The sequence below is a fragment of the Colias eurytheme genome, chromosome 21 (assembly GCF_061535395.1).
Source record: "Colias eurytheme isolate Ceu_HAF_F1 chromosome 21, ilColEury1 Martin Lab GWU primary, whole genome shotgun sequence".
Lineage (NCBI taxonomy): Eukaryota > Metazoa > Arthropoda > Insecta > Lepidoptera > Pieridae > Colias > Colias eurytheme.
In genome coordinates this window covers 10,065,535-10,091,537 of record NC_143000.1, presented here as the reverse complement: position 1 = coordinate 10,091,537, position 26,003 = coordinate 10,065,535, and the positions used below count along the sequence as shown (strand labels likewise).

At 35.1% G+C, this 26,003-nt stretch overlaps 2 protein-coding genes and 2 long non-coding RNA genes across 4 annotated transcripts; 1 reads left to right on the top strand and 3 right to left on the bottom strand.

Annotated features, from left to right (window-relative positions):
• Positions 1 to 3,422: 3,422 nt before the first annotated feature.
• On the bottom strand, positions 3,423 to 6,151 carry LOC149899387 (cytochrome P450 6B2-like). The gene is made up of 2 exons (XM_090114132.1): positions 4,789 to 6,151; positions 3,423 to 3,705 (listed from the first exon to the last, which is right to left on the bottom strand). The coding sequence occupies exons 1-2, from the start codon at positions 6,149 to 6,151 to the stop codon at positions 3,539 to 3,541; spliced, it is 1,530 nt and encodes a 509-aa protein (XP_089970258.1). The 3' UTR covers positions 3,423 to 3,538.
• A 2,373-nt stretch (positions 6,152 to 8,524) lies between these two features.
• LOC149899386 (uncharacterized) lies at positions 8,525 to 9,782 on the top strand. The gene is made up of 3 exons (XR_016457995.1): positions 8,525 to 8,867; positions 8,991 to 9,052; positions 9,127 to 9,782. It is a non-coding gene; the product is annotated as an uncharacterized LOC149899386 (long non-coding RNA).
• A 2,230-nt stretch (positions 9,783 to 12,012) lies between these two features.
• LOC149899385 (uncharacterized) lies at positions 12,013 to 13,492 on the bottom strand. The gene is made up of 3 exons (XR_016457987.1): positions 12,922 to 13,492; positions 12,733 to 12,794; positions 12,013 to 12,658 (listed from the first exon to the last, which is right to left on the bottom strand). It is a non-coding gene; the product is annotated as an uncharacterized LOC149899385 (long non-coding RNA).
• A 3,812-nt stretch (positions 13,493 to 17,304) lies between these two features.
• LOC149899384 (cytochrome P450 6B2-like) lies at positions 17,305 to 20,149 on the bottom strand. The gene is made up of 3 exons (XM_090114301.1): positions 18,759 to 20,149; positions 18,218 to 18,440; positions 17,305 to 17,682 (listed from the first exon to the last, which is right to left on the bottom strand). The coding sequence occupies exons 1-2, from the start codon at positions 20,116 to 20,118 to the stop codon at positions 18,271 to 18,273; spliced, it is 1,530 nt and encodes a 509-aa protein (XP_089970427.1). The 5' UTR covers positions 20,119 to 20,149; the 3' UTR covers positions 17,305 to 17,682; positions 18,218 to 18,270.
• Positions 20,150 to 26,003: the final 5,854 nt, after the last annotated feature.

Genomic DNA, 26,003 nt, shown 5'->3' with positions numbered 1-26,003 from the left:
GCGAAGAGAGAGCCAAGAAGGTCGGCTTTCTCTTTTGCTGTGTGGGCTAACGAGTCATTCTCCATGCGCAGAGATGGTAAGGACGGCTGACAAAAATTCCCTTGCACAGCTTTAGCGAGGGCCCAAAAGGCTCGAGTTCCCGAAGGAAGTAGGGCAAGTTTTTCGCCAAGCTTAGCAATGTGCTCTGCCTTCGCTCTTGCAATAGCCTTCTTGAAGGACCTAGAGGCCGAGTTTAATTCTCTTTTCAATGTACGGGCGTTTGGATCACTAGATGCGAGTGCATTGGCCCAGGCCTGGTAGCAATCTTGTTTACGGCGAGATGCCGATTTGCAAGAGCGACCAAACCAAGGCTGGGACTTGCCGCCCACGGGAACAACGGAGTTTGGAACAAAGAGCTCCATTCCCTGAAGCACCACATCGGCGACAGAGTCAGCACACGCACTAGGATCATTCGCGGAGAAACAAACTCGACTCCAGGGATATGATGAGAAGAAAGTACGCATCCCATCCCAATCTGCAGACTTATAGTGCCAAACGCGACGGTGGCCTGCACGTGGAGGCCGAGGTAGGCGCAAGATTGGCACTGAACTCCGGACTAGGCAGTGGTCGGAAGAGCCCATAGGAGCATCGACATTTACCTGGTAGCCCTCCGGATGGGAAGTCAGCAGAAGGTCCAACAAAGAAGGCGTATGGTCCTCAATATCGGGAATTCGCGTGGGCGATGATACCAATTGAGTGAGGTTATAGGCAAGAGCGAAGTCGTGTACAGATCTACCTGCGTGGTCGGTTGTTCGTGACTTGAGAAATTCAGCATGATGAGCATTAAAGTCACCAAGGACAACAATTTCTGCAGCAGGAGTCTGATTAAGCACGGAGTCAACCGACGACTGAATGTGCTCAAAGAGTCGGTCCGATTCGTCGTTTCCGCTATGGGACCTATAGAGGCACGCATAGATGCGCGGGTGGTCGTCGCATTCCACACGTAGCCAAAGGATGGAAAGGTCCCTACCTTCAAGATGACCAAGGCGACGAAAGCAGATATCTTCCCGGATGTAAGCGCATACACCAGCGCGGGGTAGAAAATTGTGCTCCAAGCTAAAGCCTGGGTAACTAAGGTATGATACATCAGACGGTGAAGATATCTGAGTTTCGGTTAGAAACAGTAAGGCCGGCTTCGCCGTTTCGAGGTGGTAATGCACGGCGTTGATGTTAGAATGAATACCCCTGATATTGCAAAAGTTAACGCGGAGCGTGGAAAGGGGTGCGCTGGTCTTTCTGCTCTTTTTGCCTGGTGAGGAGGTAACGAGCGGTATTTTGCCCTCCCCAGAATACGTAGGGCGGCCCGAACAAGATTGTTCAGGGAGGGATTCTCCAGCATCAATGGAGCTGGTACCCTCCTGGGGTAAATTTCTGTTAAAAACCGCTGCCATGATGCTTAAAGGGAGGGGGGGGGGAATGGGCTACCGGATTCCTCACTCACCCTATGCGAAACGCAAATTAATGCTTCACGCCGGTTTCCTGTGAGGTAGTGGTCCTGCCCCGGACGAACTACAGCCCGTTCGTGCTACATACAGAGACTGTATGCAGCTGTAGTTCTACCACTCTAAACTAATCGCCAGAGCCTCGTTTGTAGACCAGCAGGGTGCACCACGAGCAGGTGAGGTTGGCTTTGGCCAAAAGGTGTTATATGGCCATGACACCCCATATGTAACCCCATAAGTTGTTAAGCAAAGCGCACAAATACTTTTATAAAATAATCTCTTGTATATTTTGTCCCTGATCCTAGATAAGTGTCCTGTGTACATAGTTTGAATTAAATTTGTCCGTTTTAAGTAGCCAAAATCGAGTCGAAAGGTGAAGGAAAGATGTCAGATACATAAAAAAAATTTGTGTGGTTTTATGAAACTACGGTAAAAGTGAAACTTAGGCACAAAATTATCGTATTTGTACGATAATTATCGTACGGTTCGACCGTCACGCGACATGCGCTACACAGACCAAAAAGTTTGAGACGATGTAATAAAAGTTTCACTTTAAAAATATAGGTGAAGCTTTTATTAAAACGCGTCAAAAACCACTCACACACACTTCACAAAGTGAATATCGAGTATTTACACTTGCGTGCTCGTAATTCACCTCGCTAATCGCACGAATATGTAAATGCACCATAACTTACGCTGATGCCTGTACCAAAGAATTCTTAATTGTAATAACGTATTGTACGTACTTGGAAGGTCACTACAGTTCAACCTACCGAGAGATGAAGCTGACGATCACAATACTACGTATGTTATTATCATTATGTCCTAATGATACGCTTTTCTAAGTACTCTACAAATTTTTCAGCTCGTAACAAATAATTGACCAATTTGCGATGGGGGCTACAATTTACAATTTGACAGATTATAAGACGAGACAAAACGTTTTACTTTTTGTAGAAACAAATTAAATTAATGGAAATTTTTAGGGCACCATGGTACATTATGACTTATGACGTTTAAATTGCGTGCGGTTAATAGTTTCTACATAAGTAATAATTATTGAATAAATATAATATACTACCTAGCGTACCTACAACAACACAAATCGTAATAATAAATGTTTGTGAGGATGGAAAAATGGATATTTGTTACTTCTTTTATCACAGTTAATTAAACGCGACTTTAAACAGAGAGCAAAAGCTTAGAATCATAGTCTGGTCTCTTTCTGTGCACCAAATTTACATTTTCCCTGGCATTTCACATGAATTTCTCGCTATGATTAGTTTCAATACCATATATCTTTTATTATAAGAAAAATAGTTAAAAAAACAACGAATGTAATTTAGTGTTTTAAAAGATTTTATTTATTCTCTCATATAAGGACGTTTTATAAAAATTTTCGATAGAGCCAGTTCAGTAGTAGAGCAAGTCGCATTAAGCTACGGCACCTTTAACATGCCTATTTTAATACTGCTTAGCTTCATCTGTAATTTTTGTTTACTTGTATGTTTATATGTAACCGACTCTTTTTGATGAGATTTTGATACGCTTTAAACTTACAGATTTGATTCAAACTTTGTACACTTATCAACGACCGGTAAACTGTACGTGTACATTAAGGTTTTACTAATTTATTTCAATATCTCCTATCCATATTATTATTAAATTGGGGAAATGAATTAGGGTAGGTATAGTTATAAAATATACAGATTTATTATAATAGCATTTACATTTATTTCAAAAACTTGTGTTAATTTTACATTACCAGACATACACCAAAGCACCAAGTTACAATAAAATGGTTGTATATAATATATCTACTTAATGTTAAGGGAAAATTAAAACTTAAAACAATTTGTACATGTGTTTTTCATTACCCTTATGATAAGTTAAAAACTAGCTCTAAATAAAATTATGAATGGGTATTTTATACCTCTAATTTCAATTTCACATTTTAAAAATAATATAAATATTTTTCATTTTAAAAATAATTTTAATTTTACATTTTAAATGTTCGGTTACACAAAATTGGCTCTTAATTATTTTGGATTATATTTTTATTGACGTGGAATAAATTTAAGATGAATGCCCGTAGCTGTTTGTGTGGTGATGGGGCGTGCGTCGAACACAAGGGTTTTGGGCGTATGGTCGGCTAACTCAACCCTGCACTTCTTCAGAACGGTGAGAAGACCAGCCGTCATTTGCATCTTGGCGAACCTCATTCCTGAAAAAATATTTTATTAGTTTTTCAACCAATAATCAATACAAGTATCTTAGTTATATGTAACAGAGGAAATAATATTTTGAAATTAAAAACTTGAACGGATTTAAAATACGACTTAAATATTAGTCAGTTCAATAAAGAAACGAATCTTCAATGGCGGCCAAAGCTGACTTTGACAGATGGTAGGATCAGCAAAAAAGAAAATAAAAATAACGTAAATTGATAATTATTTTATTAATTATTTCAAATTGTTTGTTGACAAACTTTTTTGTTATTGTATTTGTGTATTTATATGAATTATCATATTTACGTATACAGAATGTAATAAAATCCCCATAATACTTGTAATAAGCCCATAAAACTGAACAACTTTTCCCAAAGAACATATTTTGTCAAATTCCAATAGAACATTATTTACTTTCGCAAATGCATAATTGTCATTGTAAATTTATTATAAAAACTATTATAGGGAAAATAAAATACATTTTAGTGATTTTATTTTTCCATTTTTTTTTTGCATACCGTACGGCCGTGTGTGAGCGAGAGGGAATGATAAGCGCCGCCATTGAAGATTCGTTTCTTTAAAGAACTGACTTATACATTATTTTATTGACCCGATGTTTCACACAATTTCCGTCATAGTCTTTAATTTTAAAATGTATAATACTCGCGTATAATCAAATACAAAGAAATATTGCCTAGTTAAAAAAATCTAAATTAGCCTAGTTTAGTTAAAAAAATATTGCCTAGTTAAAAAAATTTAAATTGAGACAACATTAATTGTTAAAGATATAACATATTTTATTGCACCGATTTTTTAGAAGTTTAGATGTTAGTCATTTTTATGTGAAATTTATAATAAGTTTTTTGAAATTTGTTATAAAATGACAAAAACAGGAATATGTTTTTTAATTGTAAAAAAAACCCTAAGATTATCTATTTAACTATGTATTCATTGCAATTTACTTATCAATCAATATTCGCCATGATTAATACGGATTAGTATAATATAATTATTGCTATATTAAGTGCTACTTATATATTTGATTTTATCTTCTCACGAAATAGTACAGTGTCACTTACCCAAACATATTCTTGGTCCTTCTCCAAATGGCATATAGGTGAATGGTTTAATATTATCCTTCTCTGGGTCCAAAAACCTCTCCGGGCGGAATGTGTCCGGTTCGGGGAAGTTGTTGGGATCTCTGTGCAGGTGGTACACTGGGATGTGGACGCGCATATCTTTGTTCAACACGAGTCCTGAGGGAAGCGTGTAGTCTTCTACCACTTCTCTGGTTAACATCCCGAGCACAGGGTAGAGGCGCAGCGTTTCGTTTATACACGCCTGAAGAAATGGCGTTTCATGAATACATTCGTAGAATAACTTGTTATTTTTCTTATAGTACTCGTCTACTTCAGCAATAGCACGCTCTTGAACTTCTGGATACTTCGCTAATTCGTAAAGCAGATAACTCAAGGTGCCCGAAGAGGTTTCGTATCCCGCAGCGAAGAACACCGTGGCTTGAGCACACAGGAGAGCGTTATCAACTTCCACAGTAGTTTTCTTGTCACCGCCCTTTATATTGGCAATACTGTCCCCGGTTATATATTTGTTTTGCTTCAAGCTGAGCATGAGATCAACAAAGTCGTGTCTGCCCGAGTCCTTGTAGTCGCGCTGCTCGAACACGTCCACTAGTAGCTTTGAGAAGAAGTCACTGATTTCAGCGGGAAACGCGGTCAGACCTAACTTGTAGAACACCGACGGCCACAGAGCGCGGCCAATATTTCTCCATGCTCTGCTGCTGGACATCTCGAAAATCTTTTGGCCAATACTAAGGAAGGGGTTCCTGGAATCTGTCAAGCATTTTGTGTTCAGCCCAAAAGCGCAAGATCCAATGCAGTCTATCGTGTACCTGGACATCATTAACCTGGCTTCAGTGCTCGGTACTGATGTAGCCTGGTCCAATAATTTTTCGAGAGTTGTGGAACATTCTTCTATCAGATAGAACATTTTCTTCATTTTAGCTGACGAAAAGAGCGGCGTGAAATTTTGTCTGAGTATTTTCCATCTATCTCCGCCAATGAAAAATATGTTCCGCGTAATAACTTCGTTGTCGGTGAATTCTCCGACTTCCCTGCTATTGAAGTAGTAGAAGTCCTTCAACATAATAAGTTTGATGTAATCGGGATCCTTGACGACGAGGGCGGGTTCCGTTCCATAGTATGTCCCGACGTACGGTTCTTTCGGGAATTTTTTACAAATATCACTCATTACTTGCGGCAAATATGTTTTCAAAAGGAGATAATCTTTGTAATTCCCAAAAAATGTGGTCGGCTCGAGATAGGGCACATTGCGCTTTTTCCAATAATTGTATTTTTTTGTGAATAAATAGTAACATAAAGTTATTATTATAGTGACGAAGGACGCGACTATAAGAAAGGCCATTTTGAAGGCAGCTACCGACTGAATGCGAGGCGGCCATGCCATCTACTTATATAGGACAACTTGGAGCCTAATTGAACGTTCGGAACACACAATTTGATTAAAACGTTATTCATTTTTCTCAAGTCATTACAGATAACATTCACTTACAAAAACATTTCAAAATGTATATGCGATTGTTTACAATATTTCATGACATTTTTAAAATATAGCGTTAGGTTAGAGGTAATCAGTTGAATCGATATCAATAGGTCATAGATGCGAATTTTTAATCAAACGGAAAAATGTACATAGGTAATGAATTTTTTTATTCTAGGCAAACAGGAAATAGTACCGATATACTTATCTGAATTATTCCATAATTTTTGCGCACTTTGCAAATCTTTTTTGAAGAGATTGTTATAAAAAATAGACTCTAAATATTAAAAAAATATGTATATTAAGGAATAGGAAAAACAGTTTTAATTTTAAAAGAACAATAGGTATGTGAGGCATCACGAAGTGTGTATACCACGGACATATATCAAGATAGACTAAGCGAGTGTATGTACTTCCCGTGTCCAAACTACGATTATGAAACTTACTTGACGCTGGCCTACACTCAGTCCGCGCTTGCAGTTCGCCAAGGAAAGACGTGAAGCTGAATAAAGTAAAATGCCGAATTACGCCGTTATAAACTGTAGAAACTCCACAGCTGTGAGTGGCCGAGTTAGCAGAGATGTTTCCTTCCACCGGTAAGTAATTTTCTAATCAGAATATGCACTATTTATTTTAAAATCAAATAAAGAATATCTGTGGAAAACGATCGTGACAAACACGGATACCAAATCATACGAAATGATTCGGAATACATTGCGGCTTTTACTTGGCACGGTAAAGATCGCGTCGTATGATAACAAGCAATGAATAGCGTCTTCTCATTTTTCTGTTCTCATTTTTCTGTCCAATTTTGTGGTTAGTGATGTTCATTTGATGCAACAGTTCTCGATTCTAATCGATTTTATAATCGAACAGATAAATGATAATTTGAAGGAGCAATTTTTCAGAAAAAAAGGCATAATTTTTTTTTGTCATTTAATACGACTTGACCTAGAACTTTTAAGTATTTTAATACAAAGGTACTAAAAATAAATATTATGACATGGACGCCATTAGTTAAAGTGTCATCTTGGGAGTTTTTTAAGAAAACTCCTTATTGCTTAGACTATGTTTGTTTTTTCAGTTTTCCAAGTAACCCGAACATAAAAGGAAAATGGATCGATGCAACGGGACATAAAGATTGATTGATTGACAGTTTCATTACTTTCTTTCGATGGCCTCTCTAGTACGTAGTACATGGTAACTCAATGGGCATATGTAAGAAAAAGCTAAAACACATTAGTTTACTTGTTAGAATATTAAAAGGTTTAAACTTTATTTTATCATCCCTCTGTCTATGGTAATTATCATTTTTCTGTCTTGAATCGATTTAGTAATCGATTACGATTCATTTATTTGACTACCTCTTAGACATAGATCTAGTTTGATCTGATTTCTTTCGATTTACTTCGATGGGATAGGACGATACTAGAATCGCCGCGCGAGTGGCGGCCTAATCGATTTAGCGTAAAATGAAATTAACATCACTAAAAAGCGCTCGTGACGTCATAACGCGTCAAGGTCAGTACAAAAAATATGACACGCTTGGTTTTCATACAGATCGCGGTACTTGCGTTGTCTACTTATATATACATGTCTGTGGTGTATACCTATTTGATTGAGCGGGTCCCCGAGCTAGTAGATACCGCCTGATGGTTAGCGATCACAACCAGCTATGAATATTTGTAGGCTCTACGACTACAAATATAAAATTTGTAGTCGTAGTGTAAGTAACTCTACAAAAGCGTTGTGAGTTACATATGCCTCTAGAAAACCTTTACCAGTTTTTTATGGGTTAGAAATAAGAAAAGGATTGTCGACGGGAATAAAGGAATATTCCTACTGGAAATTACTATTAATTTTTTCCAGTAATAAAAATCCAAAAATATATTTTATTATCATTCATTTATTTATAATTCACTGTACGCAGACTACACTGAGATTTAATTGTTTTCTTGTAGGTACCTATTAGATATTTATTAAGGTGATGAATTAATTTTTCTAACATTTACGGCCCTTTTCAAACCTTCGTAATTTTTATATTATTAAAGTTGTCGTGATGAAAATTCTTGACAAGAAAGTTCAATAGTAATGTGTTACTATTGAACTTTCTTGTCATACGTCTACCGTTTTAGAAACATGATTCCATGATATTTTCTCAATAGAAAAAAAATACAAAGTTCTCATTGTTATTTTTTTATAATCTCTGGCATCTTCAAAATAACAAACGTAAAGTTACGACTTTTTGGATATTAACTATAAAATATACAACCTATACGTCTACCGATTTAGAATTTTGAAATATGCGATGGTTTTGAAATAAACAAGAAATACTTGAAATTAGCGCGCGACCAGCCAATATAGCGAGAGCCGCCCTGTACCTTCCTACCCCGATCGCTGCACGAGTCATTCCCGCTACGGCCGTCACACGGGGAACTTGTGTCGCTCGCGCAATCGTAAAAAAGGGTGACAACACGATAAGACAAAATGAGACAAATGGGGACAATAAAGAAAATAAGAAGAAGAAACATAAAGGTTGGAGAAAAAAGAATGCTTACAATTGGAACAAATTAATGAAGAAGTTGGTTTTATTTTAAATTTGATGATAATTGTATTATAGACGATGTTTGATATGTACCCCTGTTTTAAGTACATAACGAATGTGTAAGATTTTTTTCATTTATAGCATAGATAATCTTTTCAGAAATCCGGAATCCAGAAGGAAAATAAACCCACTGATTGTTCACAATGTGAACCCACTCCTTCGTAAGTACCTTTATTCAGTCAAAAATGTATGTTATCAACGTTCTACTGGTTTTATCGCATGATTCCATTTTTAGCAAAAAGCAACAAAGTGCAAAGAAATAAAAAATCATGGTGAACTTAGTGGAAGTATGGCGGACGTGATATGGAACAGGAGCTCATTGGAGTAGTATTATATTTAAAAAAAATACGAAAAAATTTCAAGAATTACATTTCTTAGTAGGTGGTAGATAAGTATGTTGTATAAAGAATTTTATGTTGATATTTATTTCATTTATACTTACTACACCTGTGCGGGAAATTGCTTAGTACTAAAACAGGTTTATATTCATATTTACATAGTAATGTGAGTTTTAATTTCGAAAAATTTTGTGTAAGTATATTAAATTGAGTTCCTGGGTGATCTGGAAACACAATTGGGCCCAGAAGATGGCGCTGCAGTCACTCCTCCTAATCACATGAACCGATTTGGATGAATATTTGTGTGCACATTTCATTGTTGTGGGATGATTGGTTGATTCGTTTTCACATTAGCTAATATTATGTATTTTTGTTGTAAACTTAATTTAATGTTTATAATACATTATTATTGGTATAAATAAGCCAGTGTTCGTCTCACATTGCTGTACCTGCCTACCTACCCTACCAGGGCCTAACTTTGTTCTGGCTATTTTATTTTGATTATTTGTAATGAATAATTACAATTATAATAGAGTGCAAAAAATAAATACATGCGTCAATATATTTTGTGCTTTTTTTAAAACAATTTTTCTATTTAATAAAATATCATTCCGACCGCGGCTTTGCCCGCTTGGAATTAGGTTATATCGTGAATCCTGTTTTATCCCACAGAAGTGTTCAGTTCGGATAAAAAGTATCCTATGTGTAAATCCAGGCAATTAGCTATATTTTATCAAAATTGGTAATGTAGTCTTGACGTGATTAAGTAACAACTAACAAAAAAATATACAAATTAACATCCAAAGTTATATTAGTGATATCTTCCACTCTTGACTTTGACTGAGAAGAATTAGGGTTTATAACTTCTTTCAGAAATAGTACCTTTCATTTCTGGGCATGATGTAATATCTACGTCAGCATCAAATTCTATCTAAATCAATTCAGTAGTCCGCGTTATTGATTACCATTTCATTTTTTCAGAGTAACAATATTTTTTGTTATTTTAAAGATTATTTATAACCTGTATTATTTTGTAATAAAGTAAACATTACGAAATAATAATAATTATTAATAATGTCTAAGTAGTTGTTGGAAAGAAGATTATTTGTTTATAAGCAAGAAAATAAAACCAATAAATCAACAATTGAATAAATGTATAACAATATTATAACTGTATGACGACTCCATACATGTTTGTCCCGAGTCGGCCAGCGGCAGCGCGGCGAGTTTGCAAGAATGACTCCGCGCACACCCGCGTTCGCGATAGCGAGCTATTAGACTCCGCCCGCCAAGCAGTGGATTTTTTTTTGTGTATCGTCTTAACGGCTTACTTAGCTAATATTTCTTCCAGACAACCGGGAATCGATCGATCGATCGACAAAATTATATAATAGAAGGGCAAATCATATTATATAATTTTGTCTACTATATAAAAATAAATCGGGTTTTCCTTCCTGACACTATAACATATTGTAATACTGTGCTATAACTCCAGAACGCACGAACCGATTTCCACGGTTTTGCATTCGTTGGAAAGGTCTCGGGTTCCATGAGGTTTATATCAAAGAAAAGGTGTCTCTGGTGGCGAAACGGAGTTCAGTGACTCAGTGTTTGAAGTCCTCAGAAACTCCTCCGAATGGGCACAATATGCAGAACTAGCTAACCGCCCGCGGCTTCGCCTGCTTTGTCTAATACCTAATAAATTATATATATAATTTATTAGATATAGAGAAGTAGATATCTACTAAAACCGTGAATCAATAAAATCTTGAATCACTCTATCTATTAAAAAAAACCGCATCAAAATCCGTTGGGTAGTTTCAAAGATTTAAGCATACAAAGGGAAAAAGCGACTTTGTTTTATACATAAGTAGAGAAGCTTCAGTAAAGCGAACATCAAAAGTAACTTAAGACGATACACGAAAAAAAATCCACTGCTTGGCGGGCGGAGTCTAATAGCTCGCTATCGCGAACGCGGGTGTGCGCGAAGTCATTCTTGCAAACTCGCCGCGCTGCCGCTGGCCGACTCGGGACAAACATGTATGGAGTCGTCATACAGTTATAATATTGTCATACATTTATTTAATTGTTGATTTATTGGTTTTATTTTCTTGCTTATAAACAAATAATCTTCTTTTTAACAACTACTTAGACATTATTAATTTAGTAAGTTGATGTAAATGTTCTTGGATTATATCCTGTAACTGTGCCTTATATAAATAAATAAATAAATAAATTATTAATAATTATTATCATTTCGTAATGTTTACTTTATTACAAAATAATACAGGTTATAAATAATCTTTAAAATAACAAAAAATATTGTTACTCTAAAAAAATGAAATGGTACTCAATAACGCGGACTACTGAATTGATTTAGATAGAATTTGATGCTGACGTAGATATTACATCATGCCCAGAAATGAAAGGTACTATTTCTGAAAGAAGTTATAAACCCTAATTCTTCTCAGTCAAAGTCAAGAGTGGAAGATATCACTAATACAGTAAAACTGATGCGAAACTTTGGATGTTAATTTGTATATTTTTTTGTTAGTTGTTACTTAATCACGTCAAGACTACATTACCAATTTTGATAAAATATAGCTAATTGCCTGGATTTACACATAGGATACTTTTTATCCGAACTGAACACTTCTGTGGGAAAAAACAGGATTCACGATATAACCTAATTCCACGTGGGCAAAGCCGCGGTCGGAATGATATTTTTTTAAATAAAAAAATTGTTTTAAAAAAAACACAAAACATATTGACGCATGTATTTATTTTTTGCACTCTATTATAATTGTAATTATTCATTACAAAAAATCAAAATAAAATAGCCAGAACAAAGTTAGGCCCTGGTAGGGTAGGTAGGCAGGTACAGCAATGTGAGACGAACACTGGCTTATTTATACCAATAATAATGTATTATAAACATTAAATTAAGTTTACAACAAAAATACATAATATTAGCTAATGTGAAAACGAATCAACCAATCATCCCACAACAATGAAATGTGCACACAAATATTCATCCAAATCGGTTCATGTGATTAGGAGGAGTGACTGCAGCGCCATCTTCCGGGCCCAATTGTGTTTCCAGATCACCCAGGAACTCAATTTAATATACTTACACAAAATTTTTCGAAATGAAAACTCACATTACTATGTAAATATGAATATAAACCTGTTTTAGTACTAAGCAATTTCCCGCACAGGTGTAGTAAGTATAAATGAAATAAATATCAACATCAAATTCTTTATACAACATACTTATCTACCACCTACTAAGAAATGTAATTCTTGAAATTTTTTCGTATTTTTTTAAATATAATACTACTCCAATGAGCTCCTGTTCCATATTACGGCCACCATATTTCCACTAAGTTCACCATGATTTTTTATTTCTTTGCACTTTGTTGCTTTTTGCTAAAAATGGAATCATGCGATAAAACCAGTAGAGCGTTGATAACATACATTTTTGACTGAATAAAGGTACTTACGAAGGAGTGGGTTCACATTGTGAACAATCAGTGGGTTTATTTTCCTTCTGGATTCCGGATTTCTGAAAAGATTATCTATGCTCTAAATGAAAAAAATCTTACACATTCGTTATGTACTTAAAACAGGGGTACATATCAAACATCGTCTATACTACAATTATCATCAAATTTAAAATAAAACCAACTTACTTCATTAATTTGTTCCAATTGTAAGCATTCTTTTTCCTCCAACCTTTATGTTTCTTCTTCTTATTTTCTTTATTGTCCCCATTTGTCTCATTTTGTCTTATCGTGTTGTCACCCTTTGTTACGATTGCGCGAGCGACACAAGTTCCCCGTGTGACGGCCGTAGCGGGAATGACTCGTGCAGCGATCGGGGTAGGAAGGTACAGGGCGGCTCTCGCTATATTGGCTGGTCGCGCGCTAATTTCAAGTATTTCTTGTTTATTTCAAAACCATCGCATATTTCAAAATTCTAAATCGGTAGACGTATAGGTTGTATGTCTTATAGTTAATATCCGAAAAGTCGTAACTTTACGTTTGTTATTTTGAAGATGCCAGAGATTAAAAAAAAATAACAATGAGAACTTTGTATTTTTTTTCTATCGAGAAAATATCATGGAATCATGTTTCTAAAACGGTAGACGTATTGTGTTACTATTGAACTTTCTTGTCAAGAATTTTCATCACGACAACTTTAATAATATAAAAATTACGAAGGTTTAAAAAGGGCCGTAAATGTTAGAAAAATTAATTCATCACCTTAATATACTATGTTTATTTATGAGATATTCTTTTATAATAATATAATTTAAACATTAGGAATTTAAATATTACACAAAGGTATACACAAATTTCTGTACACACAACAACACCTAGAAAAAGAGGTAGGAAAATACACCAATGAAAATAAAATACATACACTTAGTAAAGGAGAAAAATAAAATGATTTATTCATGTTTATTAAAGTGAAACTTTTATTACATCGTCTCAAACTTTTTGGCACAGTATTACCATTATTTCCTAAATAATATTGTAATACTGTGTTTTTGGTCTGTGTAGCGCATGTCGCGTGCATCGCGGCTGCCGAGTAGGTATACCTACTCGGCAGCCGACCATCACGCGACATGCGCTACACAAAGCAGTGTTCGGAACCGTTCGAACAGTTTCACTTTTACCGTGGTTTCATAAAACCACACAACATTTTTTAATGTGTTAATTGTTTATACATGACGATTTATCTCAATTTTATATCGGGCAGGAGGTATCGTATAGGTAAGTGAATAGGGAACCTTAGTAGAAGATTTAAATAAATAAAGTTAAAAATTATGTTTTATACCATTTCTTTCATTAAAAACGTCATCTATAAAATATTGACAGACGTTATAATTATGGGTGGAAACATGAACTTTTATTTCAGGCATTCGTTACCAAGATTAATTAAGAAGATTACGGGAGACTCTTAATAAAAAAAAAGACGTGTGGCACTCGGGGACTGCCGCGGTAAAGCTATTGCATGCTATCGGAGTGGGGAGCGTGAGGTTTTTCGTTACGGAATTTCTCAATTCGGTCCCCGCGCTCAAGGCCCGCGATAGAAGCTATGCAAATAGCATAACAGCAACAAAAATATTTCTTTTCAACTAGGTTTTTGTTTAGTGCTTTTGAGTCGATTAGATTCAGATAAATAATTAACAAACCAAGTAGAAAGCATTTTCTTCAGAGAATAACCAGTAAGAACATAAGTAAGACATAAGTCGAAGTGACTTATGAAACACCGATGAGATGAAGTGATGATGAGCCACCTTGGCAAAATCGATTTCCTTTGTAAATTGTAAGAATTGTTGGGCCTTTTTTAAGAAATATTGTGAGATAGGTATGTCTTAAATTGTAACGAGACTACGTTAAAAAAATATAACTATTATGTTTTACTATCAATACCTTTTTTTTTATAGTGGGGAAATCTTCCAAAGATACCCACGGCCCCCGGGGAAGGAGCCGTGGGTTATGTCGGATTCTTACCGACTAAAACCCCACTGTGTTCCGTCGAGCCGCTTTAGTGATGGGGCCGCGGGTATTTGTTAGAATTCTTCCGCGACCTTACTATCAATACCTACTGTTATTTACATCTCTGGGTCAGTAAGTCTGTTATTACACAAAAGAACGTACTGCTGAAAGTGTTATCTAAGAAATATTGATGACTTTCAAATATTGGATACCTACCTACTCCAGGAAAAGCTATCGTTCATAGCCAAGTTTCTACCTACATAGCACGGCTCAATGAGTTCATGATCAAATTTCTCGTTCAGGTGCATCGTGAAAAATCACCCAACATCGTAAGCGACTGAAAATGCAGAGACGACACTTTAAATATTAAGATAGAGACGATTTTTATATTTCAGGTTTTAAATATTGCACTACTTAAAAGTTTGAGCAAGCTTAAAAGTTGTTATGGATTGTGTGATGTTTTAAAGTATGTAATTGTTATCCCTTCTATGGCTTGTAGGCCCTTCGAGAACTTAACTGTGTTGTGACAGACCAGCCACTGCTTGCCCATGACTGCACTATACATCCTGATACACACAGATACAGGGCTGTATTTGTATACACAGATACAGCCCTGTGCAGTCTGCGGCCGATGTAGGACTATTATTATTATTAGCAAAGACATTGTTAAAATATCTGTTGCGATGTTATCAACATCCCCCAAGTGCATTTACAGAACTCTTTCACAAAATAAATTAATTCGAAAAACCAAAACAATATCATGTAGTTTATTCTCTAAGAAACTCATAGTAATCTATACTATATCCATATACTAATAAAGCTGAAGATTTTGTTTGTTCGTTTGAACGCGCTAATCTCAGGAACCCTGGTCCGATTTGAAAAATTCTTTTGGTGTATATATATATATCTCTCTCTAGATAGCCCATTTATCGTGGAAGGCTATATATCACATCACGCTAAGACCAACAGGAGCGGAGCAACGCGGGTGAAACCGCAGAGCGCACTGCTTTACATTGAAACGACATTTGATAGGTTTAAAAAATATGAAAAACTCAAGATTCACTTGTGATAGAACAGTGACAATAACCGTATTTTTTAAGCTATTGCATATAGCTTCTATCGCGGGCCTTGAGCGCGGGGACCGAATCCAGAAATTTAGTAACGAAAAACCTCACGCTCCCCACTCCGACGGACACGGAGGTGTGGCTTGAAGGCATAGCATGAGTGCCACACGTCTTTTTTTATTTATCTAAACGTGTTTTAGAAGTATTGAAACATCATAATTACTTCAATTTCTTTCAATGTATTTGTAATTAATATCTGACCAACCGGTTGGCTTGGTTGGTAGTGGCCCTGCCTTCCAAGCCAGAGGTCGTGGGTTCGATTCGGGTCCCATCCGGGGCAAATATTTGTGTGATGAACATAGATGTTTAATCTGTGTCTGGGTGTTACTTATCTATGTAAGTATTTATTTAAAATTATATATGTATGTTTATCAGCCATCTAGTTTCCATAACACAAGCGAAAGCTTAGTATGGGATCATCGTACCGTGTGTGTAATTTGTCCTGAAATTTATATTATTATATATATTATTTACCAAAGGCATACATGACCTTCGATTGTACTCTATCTCGCAAGATTAAAAAAAAGTGATTTATTACATACTGCTTTAATTTTAGGGTATTTTATAGCGATGTTATATTTATCAAAACAAGATCAAAACAGTCCCTGGGAAAGGGCGAGGTACGCTATTTACTTTGAATACTGTATTGTTGCCCTTATCTTATTTACAGATTATATTTTATCTGGCATTTTACATAGTTGATTTGATACTTAATCATAACAAAAAGCCCTACTTATTTTAAAATAATTATTTACTACATATTTTTAATTATTTTTATCACAAAATAATAATGTAATATGTACCTATAAAAACTCATAATAAAATTTTAATTAACTTCAATTTCTTTGAATGTATTTATAATTAATTTATCTGCATTTTTGAAGTGTGAAACTTTATCGGGGTTGGAAAAAAATTTAGTGTATTTTTTCGTTACGCGTGACATTTTTCCGTTACGCACCATCTTTTTCTTATCCCTACCACGCGTGATTCGACGTATTTCTGTAAAGTTGCATATAGTAAATTATTTTTTTGAAAAAATAAGGTCATAAATAAGTTTCACTTCTTACGTGTGTACACTAGTACAAGCACACATTTTTATATTTATCCACAATACGTTACACAATTTATTGAAAGTGAGTGAACTTGTGTTTGCATTGGTATATTACTTATAATTATTACTTAACTATTTAATTATAATTTTTTTTTTTTTTTTTGATGTTACATATCTGCAATCAGTCAGAAAAAACTATAAGCAGATCGGTAGAAATGTGTGGACGATTGGGCGAATCTAAGGCCAGTGCCTTAGTTCGTCTTAATTAGGGAGCACGTCGGCTCTCTTCAGTCTATTATTAATTATAATATGAAATACATCTATTACCTAGTATCTACGATAGAGAATTTGCATTGTTGGTAAGGTGAATGGAATAGCATTAAAAGAAACAGATTTGATTATAATATCAATCACATTTATTAAAACAATCACTAGCCATGATTCAATTTTACATTATCTACTTTATAATGCCCTCAGAAATTAGGAAAAATCTTGTTTTTCGCAGTTACAATATTTACAATATAAAGTCTGACTGAACGAAGTCTTACAATTCAACGCTTCGTGGCTATTTCCTGATAATACTAAACGACTTTCTACAAATAAAAACTTACAACGATTTATACAAATGTTTATTATCCTTAAGGCTACGTTATAAAACTTGTCTTAGGTAAATAAAAAATTTCCATGCATAAATGGAAAGGATTTTTATGCTACTTAGGTTTTGAGACCAATATTATTAAACTAAGTCCGGTTGCAAGGAATTGAAGCCTATAGTAGAGCCATTTTAATAGGCAACATTTGACAGTTCAACAAAATTCAACAACGTAACCTAGTAACGACGTCATAGAATAACATGATATTTCGTTTTGTTAGAACTGCACATTTGCTTAACTTTTTTCAATTACGATTACATATTTATAATAATAATGACCGATACAAGTAATTTTAGTATTTGATTTTACTGATAAACCATTCTAAACATAATAAACAATTTATGATTTAAAGAACTGACGTCGCTACAATTTTGTGTCAATAAACCTTTTTTCTTTTTACTTACCAGAGACGTTACTCTAAAAATCGAAATCTGACATCTAGAATCGAATGCATTGATTACTTGGGAATAAAAATCAAAAAAATGATCATAAATTATTGACATGTGTTTCAAGTTCGATTGACAAATGTTTCAAGTCCGTATCGATTAATTCACTTTAATCATACTTTAATCGATGTTTTTAAGCAGGTTACCACCCTATGAAGATAAAATTGATAGACGTCAAATGTTGCCTATTAAATTGGCTCGACAATAATTATCGTTACTTTGGATTATTTTACAGCATTTTTCACTATGTCGTAAATTACTTAGTATGATCGTGGGATGAATTTAAGATTTATGCCTGAACCTGTCTGCGTGGTGGGGGCACGAGCGTCGAATTCTAGTGTCTTTGGCATATCATCCGCTAACTCCACCCTGCACTTCTTAAGAACGGTGAGAAGACCAGCCGTCATTTGCATCTTGGCGAACCTCATACCTGGAACAAAGAACATTTTATTAGATCTTCAACAAATAAGTCAACTAAAGCGAAATTAAAATGTAGGTAAATGAAAATAAACTAAAATGAATTAAAAGAAAAACAGTAAACACTTACGCGTGTATAAAAGAACAAAATAATTTATATGTAATATAATAGACGGAGAGAAAGTGTTTACTGTTTTTCTTTTAATTCATTTTGAAATTTACAATATAAATAACTAAAAGCAATAAACTTGCAACAATAATGAATCATTCCTTTTCAATTATGCACGTATGATTCTTTACAATAGTGAAAAAATAGTACACTATCACTTACCCAAGCATATTCTAGGTCCCTCTCCAAATGGCATATAAGTGAACGGCTTAATGGTGTCTGGCTCCAAGAACCTCTCCGGGCGGAATGTATCGGGCTCTGGGAAGTTGTTAGGATCTCTGTGCAGGTGATACACTGGGATGTGGACGCGCAGATCCTTGTTCAACACGAGTCCTGAGGGAAGCGTGTAGTCTTCTACCACCTCCCTGGTTAGCACACCAAGTACAGGGTACAGGCGCAAAGTTTCATTCATAATAGCCTGAAGATACGGGGTTTCATTAATGCTTTCATAGAATAACTTGTCATTTTTCTTAAAGTATTCGTCAACTTCAGCAATGGCACGCTCCTGAATCTCTGGGTTCTTTGCTAATTCGTAAAGTGCGAAACTCATGGTGGCTGATGAGGTTTCGTATCCCGCTGCGAAGAACACCGTCCCCTGGGCACACAGAAGAGCGTTATCAACTTTCATGGTAGTTTTCTTGTCATCGCCCTTCATGTTGGCAATACTGTCCCCGGTTATATATTTGTTTTGCTTCAAGCTGAGCATCAGATCCACGAAGTCGTGTCTGCCCGAATCCTTGTACTTGCGCTGCTCGAACACGTTCACTAGCAGCTTTGAGAAGAAATCACCGATTTCAGAGGGAAAAGCGGTGAAACCTAGCTTGTAGAACACTGACGGCCACAGGGCACGGCCAATAGTTCTCAAAGCTCTGATGTTGTTCATCTCGAAAATCTTTTTGCCTATATGAAGGAAGGGGTTGCTGGGGTCGTTGGCTTTCAAGCATTCTGTGTTCAGCCCAAAAGCGCAAGATCCAATGCAGTCTATGGTGAACCTGGACATGAGATATCTTGCTTCGGTGCTAGGTACAGTTGATGCGTCGTCCAATATTTTTTCGAGTACTGTTGCACATTCTTCTATTAAATAGAACATTTTCTTCATTTTAGCCGAAGAGAACAGAGGCGTGAAGTTTTGTCTGAGGATCTTCCATCTGTCCCCGCTTTCGAAAAATATATTCTGTGTAATAATTTCACTGTTGGTGAAGTCTCTGATCTCTCTGCTGTTGAAGTAATAGAAGTCCTTCATCATAATAAGCTTCAAGTAATCAGGATCCTTGACGATGAGGGCGGGTTCCGTGCCGAAATAGGCACCAACGTACGGCTCATTTGGGAATTTTTTACAAATATCACCGATTACTTTTGGCAAATATGTTTTCAAAAGGAGGTAGTCTTTGTAATTCCCGAAAAACGTGGTAGGCTCGAGATGAGGCACATTCCGTTTTTTCCAATAATCGTACTTCCTTGTAAATAAATAATAACATAATGATAATGTAATCACTAAAAACGCGATTATGAGATAGGCCATTTTGAAGGCAATTCACGACTGAATGCGAAGCGGCCATATCGTCTACTTATATAGAAGAACATGTACCTAATTGAGCGTTGGGAACTAAGTTTGATTATTACGTTGGTGAATTTTTCTCAAGTCATTATAGATAACATTCACTTACAAAACACTCCGAAGTGTATATCTATATTCTATATGTATATGAGATTGTTTACAATATGTCAATAATTAATAAACAGTTATTACATGGTTATTACTGACTAGTTCGTCAGGTTCAAGGTTGTATCTAATATCAATAGGTCATAGATGCCAATTTTTTTATCAAACAGGAAAATTGACATAATTTTTATTTACAATTGTTATCTGGTATCAGGAAACCCTAAGAGAGAACACGAAAATAAGCCAATGTAAACAATGATAATCATATACAACATATTATATACAACGATAAAACAAAATACATATCTTTGAGGTGATTGTTATAAGACACACGAAATATTCCAAAGTATAGTTATATACATATTATATATTATATTATATATATATAAATATTTCTGGTCAAATTTCACACACGGCACAATCTGGTCCCATACTAAGCTTTCGCTTATGTTATGGAAACCAGGTGGCTGATAAACATACATATATATAATTTTAAATAAATACTTAGGTATATAGATAATTAACACACAGATATAGAGCAAACATCTATGTTCATCACACAAATATTTTCCCTGGGTGGGAATCGAATCCACGACCAATTGCTTGGAAGGCAGGGTCACTACCAACCAAGACAACCGGTCAGTCAAGAAACAGTATATTTATTAAGCTATAAGGCGACCAGAAAACACTTTTATTTTATTCCTGTTGTAATGTCCGGTGTTAATATTATATGTTGTGATTATTTTAAACATAAATAACATATTTATTCCCCTGGCAACTGACAGCTAACAGACCGAAAACTTCTAATAGGCGAAGAAGATAACTTTAGAAATGGTTCACTCTACTTATATTCTATTGGTTTATTTTGAAAGGATTAATACAGAAAAGATTTTCATTAATTTTTAAGCTATTGCATAGCTTCTATCGCGGTCCTTGAGCGCGGGGACCGAATTTGGAAATTCCGCAACATAAAAAACCTCACACTCCCTACTCCGACGGGCGCGGAGGTGTGGCTTGAAGGCATAGCATGCAAAAGCTTTACCGCGGCAGTCCCCGAGTGCGCGGAGCAGCTATAAAATATAAAAGAATTAGCTGCACACTTTTTTATATAGAAGGTCACAAGGTCAATTTGTTTTTATAACGATGTAACCAGACCAGTAACCAGTAAATCGAGGAAGATATTATATTTCTTTAATACGCCAACACTGGAAATTCATCATTCATTCATCATTCATTCATTCCTTTTATACATATACATGCATTGATTTTTGCAATGTTTTTATAAGAGATAGAGAGAAAATTCAACTTAAAAAACTTTATTAAAATAAATAAGATAAGGCTCTAATAAGTATATAGTTAAAACTAAGAACGGAGAGCGAAAATATTATAAATAATACTTTTAACTAACTAGTCTTATATATAAAATTCTCGTGTCACAATGTTAGTCTGCATACTCCTCCGAAACGGGTGGACCGATTCTCATGAAATTTTCTGTGCATATCGGGTAAGTCTGAGAATCGGCCAACATCTATTTTTCATATGTACCACGGGCGAAGCCGGGGCGGACCGCTAGTAAGTCAATATAAATTCTCATTGTGTTAATGTAAAACCCTTAGGTAAAACCCTTATGTTAAAAATATATATGAAATATATGTGGGAAGTTTTTAACTTATATTATTAGTAATTTACTAGGACTACTCTTTACTAGGAAAGCCTATTTTATTTTTATTATTATTTTGCGGGTAAATACCCGCGTGAATGAAGCTGCGGGCTCTACTATAGTCAACAATGATATGAAAAAAAGGAATCCGAATTATCTTTTAAAATAATATCTGTTATCTAATATTTCCAATCTTATATAAGCAGCTGCTATGTTATATCCGTCGATTATTTTATATCATTTTTATATAAATAGGTATACTTGCAAATTACAACGAATCTTACAACTTTAAAAAAATATAACACGGAGCACTACCCTTATTCGTGCACAGGGTAAAAAATATATTTTTTGTTGTACTATTTTGAAATTTAAGTTTACTACAACCTGTTAAGTTTGCGATCACCATTGTTAGTAAGTTTAAAATATAAAATGTCAGGTAATAAACACACTAATAACTGCTTCCCCTTCACCAAGTTGAACCAGAAAAATATACAGGGTTACTTGTAAAACACCAGCAACCTCGCAGGACAAGATAGCTAACATCATAAGTAACAACATTTGTTCTACGACTTTTGCTATCTAAGCTATCTTGTCCTGAGAGTTTGCTGGTGTTTTACAAGTAACCCTGTTTATCCTTTGTTGCCAATATTATACCTAACTTTCTATCAGAGAAAGAATTTTCATGATCGGATCAGTGCTTTCCAAGATCCCATAAACGTTAACAAAAGTTCGAAACTCTACCTCTTTTTAATATTAGTATAGAAATCCCAAATACACATAATATTATACCGATCCTTTAATAAGAATAAGTATACATCCATACTAATATTATAAATGCGAAAGTAACTCTGTCTGTCTGTTACTCAATCACGCCTTAACTACTGAACCAATTTGCATGAAATTTGGTATAGAGATATTTTGATACCCGAGAAAGGACATAGGCTACTTTTTATCCCGGGAAATAGGATAGGTTTTATCCCGGAAATCCCACGGGAACGGGAACTATGCGGGTTTTTCTTTGACTGCGCGGGCGAAGCTGCGGGTGGAAAGCTAGTAATATATAAACCTGTGTATTAACCTGTAAATATAAACGTAAAAGATTATAAAACTGCTTCGTCATGATGATGTTGTGAATTGAATTTTAAAAACATTGAGATTATAATAAGTTACATAACTATTTGAATGTTTTGATATTTCGCATATGTAAAACACAGCATGACTCGGCACATTATTGAGTTAAAATTATTAGCAAGGGAATGAATTATTGGCCGTTATATGAATTTGTATTCCATGATTAGATGGTACGAACGGCTTAGACTACAGGCCCGTGTTGAAAAAATTATGGGTCATTTGACCCACCAGGTGACCTATCTAGAACGATATAAGAGCATAAAATAATAAGATTCAGCACTATGACGTCACTTGTAAGCTGTCCACCTGAGTGCAGATGAGAATTCGAAGGTTCAGGTAGAGATTTTCTCCCCTTGTCTCCAAGATTTTTGTACGGCGTTGCGGAATAATTGATTAAAAGTAGTATAGAAATAGTATGACACAGATGCCGTACAAAATCAAATGACCAAATTTACCCCGGCAACTGCCGAAAAATAAAAATAAATTCCGACTTTGTGGACCACCATTTTTGTACGGCATCTGTGTCATACTATTTCTATACTGCTTTTAAGCCATTATTCCGCAACGCCGTACAAAAATCATGGAGACAAGGGGAGAAAATCTCTACCTGAACTTTCGAATTCTCATCTGCACTCAGGTGGACAGCTTACGAGTGACGTCATAGTGCTGAATCTTATTATTTTATGCTCTTATATCATTCTAGATAGGTCAGGTGGTGGGTCAAATGACCCATAATTTTTTCAACATGGGCCTGTAGTCTATTGGACGAATAAAAATGTCACTATAGACAACATGAGCAGGAGCGCCGAAAGCCAAAATGCATATGAAAAAATACTCATAGGTTTTGGTGAAGAAGATGAACTTTGAAGTTTGAATACATTGAAAAAATAAGAATAGCTATTAAATTTTTATATTGATATTAAAAGTATTTTACTATCAAGGATCAATGAATACGTCTTGCTTGGAATAGGGTAAGATTTTGTGATACAAAAAAAAAAAAGACGTGTGGCACTCGGGGACTGCCGCGGTAAAGCTATTGCATAGCATGCCTTCAATCCACACTTTCGAGCCCGTCGGAGTGGGGAGCGTGAGGTTTTTTCGTTACGGAATTTCTCGATTGGTCCCCGCGCTCAAGGCCCGCGATAGAAGCTATGCAATAGCTTAAAAACGCTTTTAATTATGGCTATTGGAATAGTCGGACTAACAAGTAATATGAGTGTTATGAATTTTAATTTTTAAGAGAAGTATTCGAAAAAAGCTAAGTAGTTTAAGTAATAAGTAAGAAAAGCATTGAAGAAATAAGTCACAACTTGCGACTCCAAAAGAGGAAGGATTCAGGAAAATCCGTCTTTAGCAAGTAGCTTGTCGGAATGTATTATGTAAACCGATAACTTATCTTTTATTATATTATATTATCTAAGATAATAATTATACTATTGAAGTGGCTTGTTGTAATAATAATATGTAATGCGGAAAAACAGATTTTTAATAATTATGGAAATATTCATAACTAGATTTCCGCCCGCGGCTTCGCCCATATTTTCAAAGAAAACCCAAGTTATCTAGTTCCCGTTCCTATGTATTAATCCAAGTTGCCCTCTATATGTGTGCTAAATTTCATTGTAATCGGTTCAGTCGCATTTGCGTGAAAGAATAACAAACATACACACATCCATCCTCACAAACTTTCGCATTTATAATATTATATACCTATTAGTTGTATACGTAGTATATTATTATTAGTCTGTGCTATTAGGAAGGACCAGTAGGATAGGATAGGATTGTATATTTGCATGTACGCATTTACAAAAAGTTGTGTATTATGTTTTGCGAATATAAACAAAGGAAAATAAAACTTAAGGTAGTATTAGATTAGATAAACATATAAAAATCTATGCATTTTTTTATTTATATTATTCTTATCACAAGAAAAAGTAACCTAAACTCATAATCTTTTTATCAGCTTCCACTGAACTTTATTACGGGGTATAATAATTTATTCTTATTATACCCCGTATACCCCGGCTTCACTCGCGCAGTCAAAGAAAAACCCGCATAGTTCCCGTTCCCGTGGAATTTCCGGGATAAAACCTATCCTATGTCCTTTCTCGGGTATCAAAATATCTCTATACTAAATTTCATGCAAATTGGTTCAGTAGTTTAGGCGTGATTGAGTAACAGACAGACAGACAGAGTTACTTTCGCATTTATAATATTAGTATGGATAAATATCACATGCAAATTTAACCTTTAATAATTAGTAGGTACCTATATTTTGTGGTAAAATAATTTCCATTTAATAGTTAAGTAATTGTTGATTACCACCTGCAAAGATATCTTGCATGCATATGAAAAATATTGGTACTTATTCAAGGACTGTTGTAATATGCTTCCATTAGCTTCACTTGTATGTTTGTATGCTTATGTGTTTGTATGTAACCGAAAAAATTAGTATATATTTTGACCAACTTTAAAGAAGCAGATTCAATTCAAACTTTGTTCACTTATCAGATGACAATAAGAAGTTAATTTTTATTTTTAACTGTATTTTAAACTAGCTTCCGCCCACGACTTTGTACGTGCATCAACGTTTTTCCCCGTTCCCGCAAGAATTTCGGGAAATCCTTTCTTAGCGGAGGCCTACGTCCTAATATCTACCTGCATGCCAAATTTCAGCCCGATATGTCCAGTGGTTTGGGCTGTGCGTTGATAGATCAGTGATCACTATATCAGTCACCTTTGAGTTTTATATATATAATATATATATATTTTTTTACTTTTTACTATTAACTAGGTATAAGTAGGTAGGTACCTATTTATTATTTATATTAGTTTCGGATGGATAAACGCAAACTTCAGAATTTTCGATCATATCTTTCGTAGAGCTCATGTAGAGCTATTGAAGGTTTCAAAATTTTTCATTGAACTACGTCGAAATTTCCATTTTTACATT

Bases quoted from the DNA above. Each gene is read 5' to 3' on its own strand.
- LOC149899387 (XM_090114132.1), bottom strand. From the start codon at position 6,151: ATGGCCTTTCTTATAGTCGCGTCCTTCGTCACTATAATAATAACTTTA. The intron at 3,706-4,788 runs GTAAGTGACACT...ATATTTTTTCAG, and splicing joins AGGACCAAGAATATGTTTGG to GAATGAGGTTCGCCAAGATG.
- LOC149899384 (XM_090114301.1), bottom strand. From the start codon at position 20,118: ATGGCCTATCTCATAATCGCGTTTTTAGTGATTACATTATCATTATGT. The intron at 18,441-18,758 runs GTAAGTGATAGT...TCTTTGTTCCAG, and splicing joins GGGACCTAGAATATGCTTGG to GTATGAGGTTCGCCAAGATG.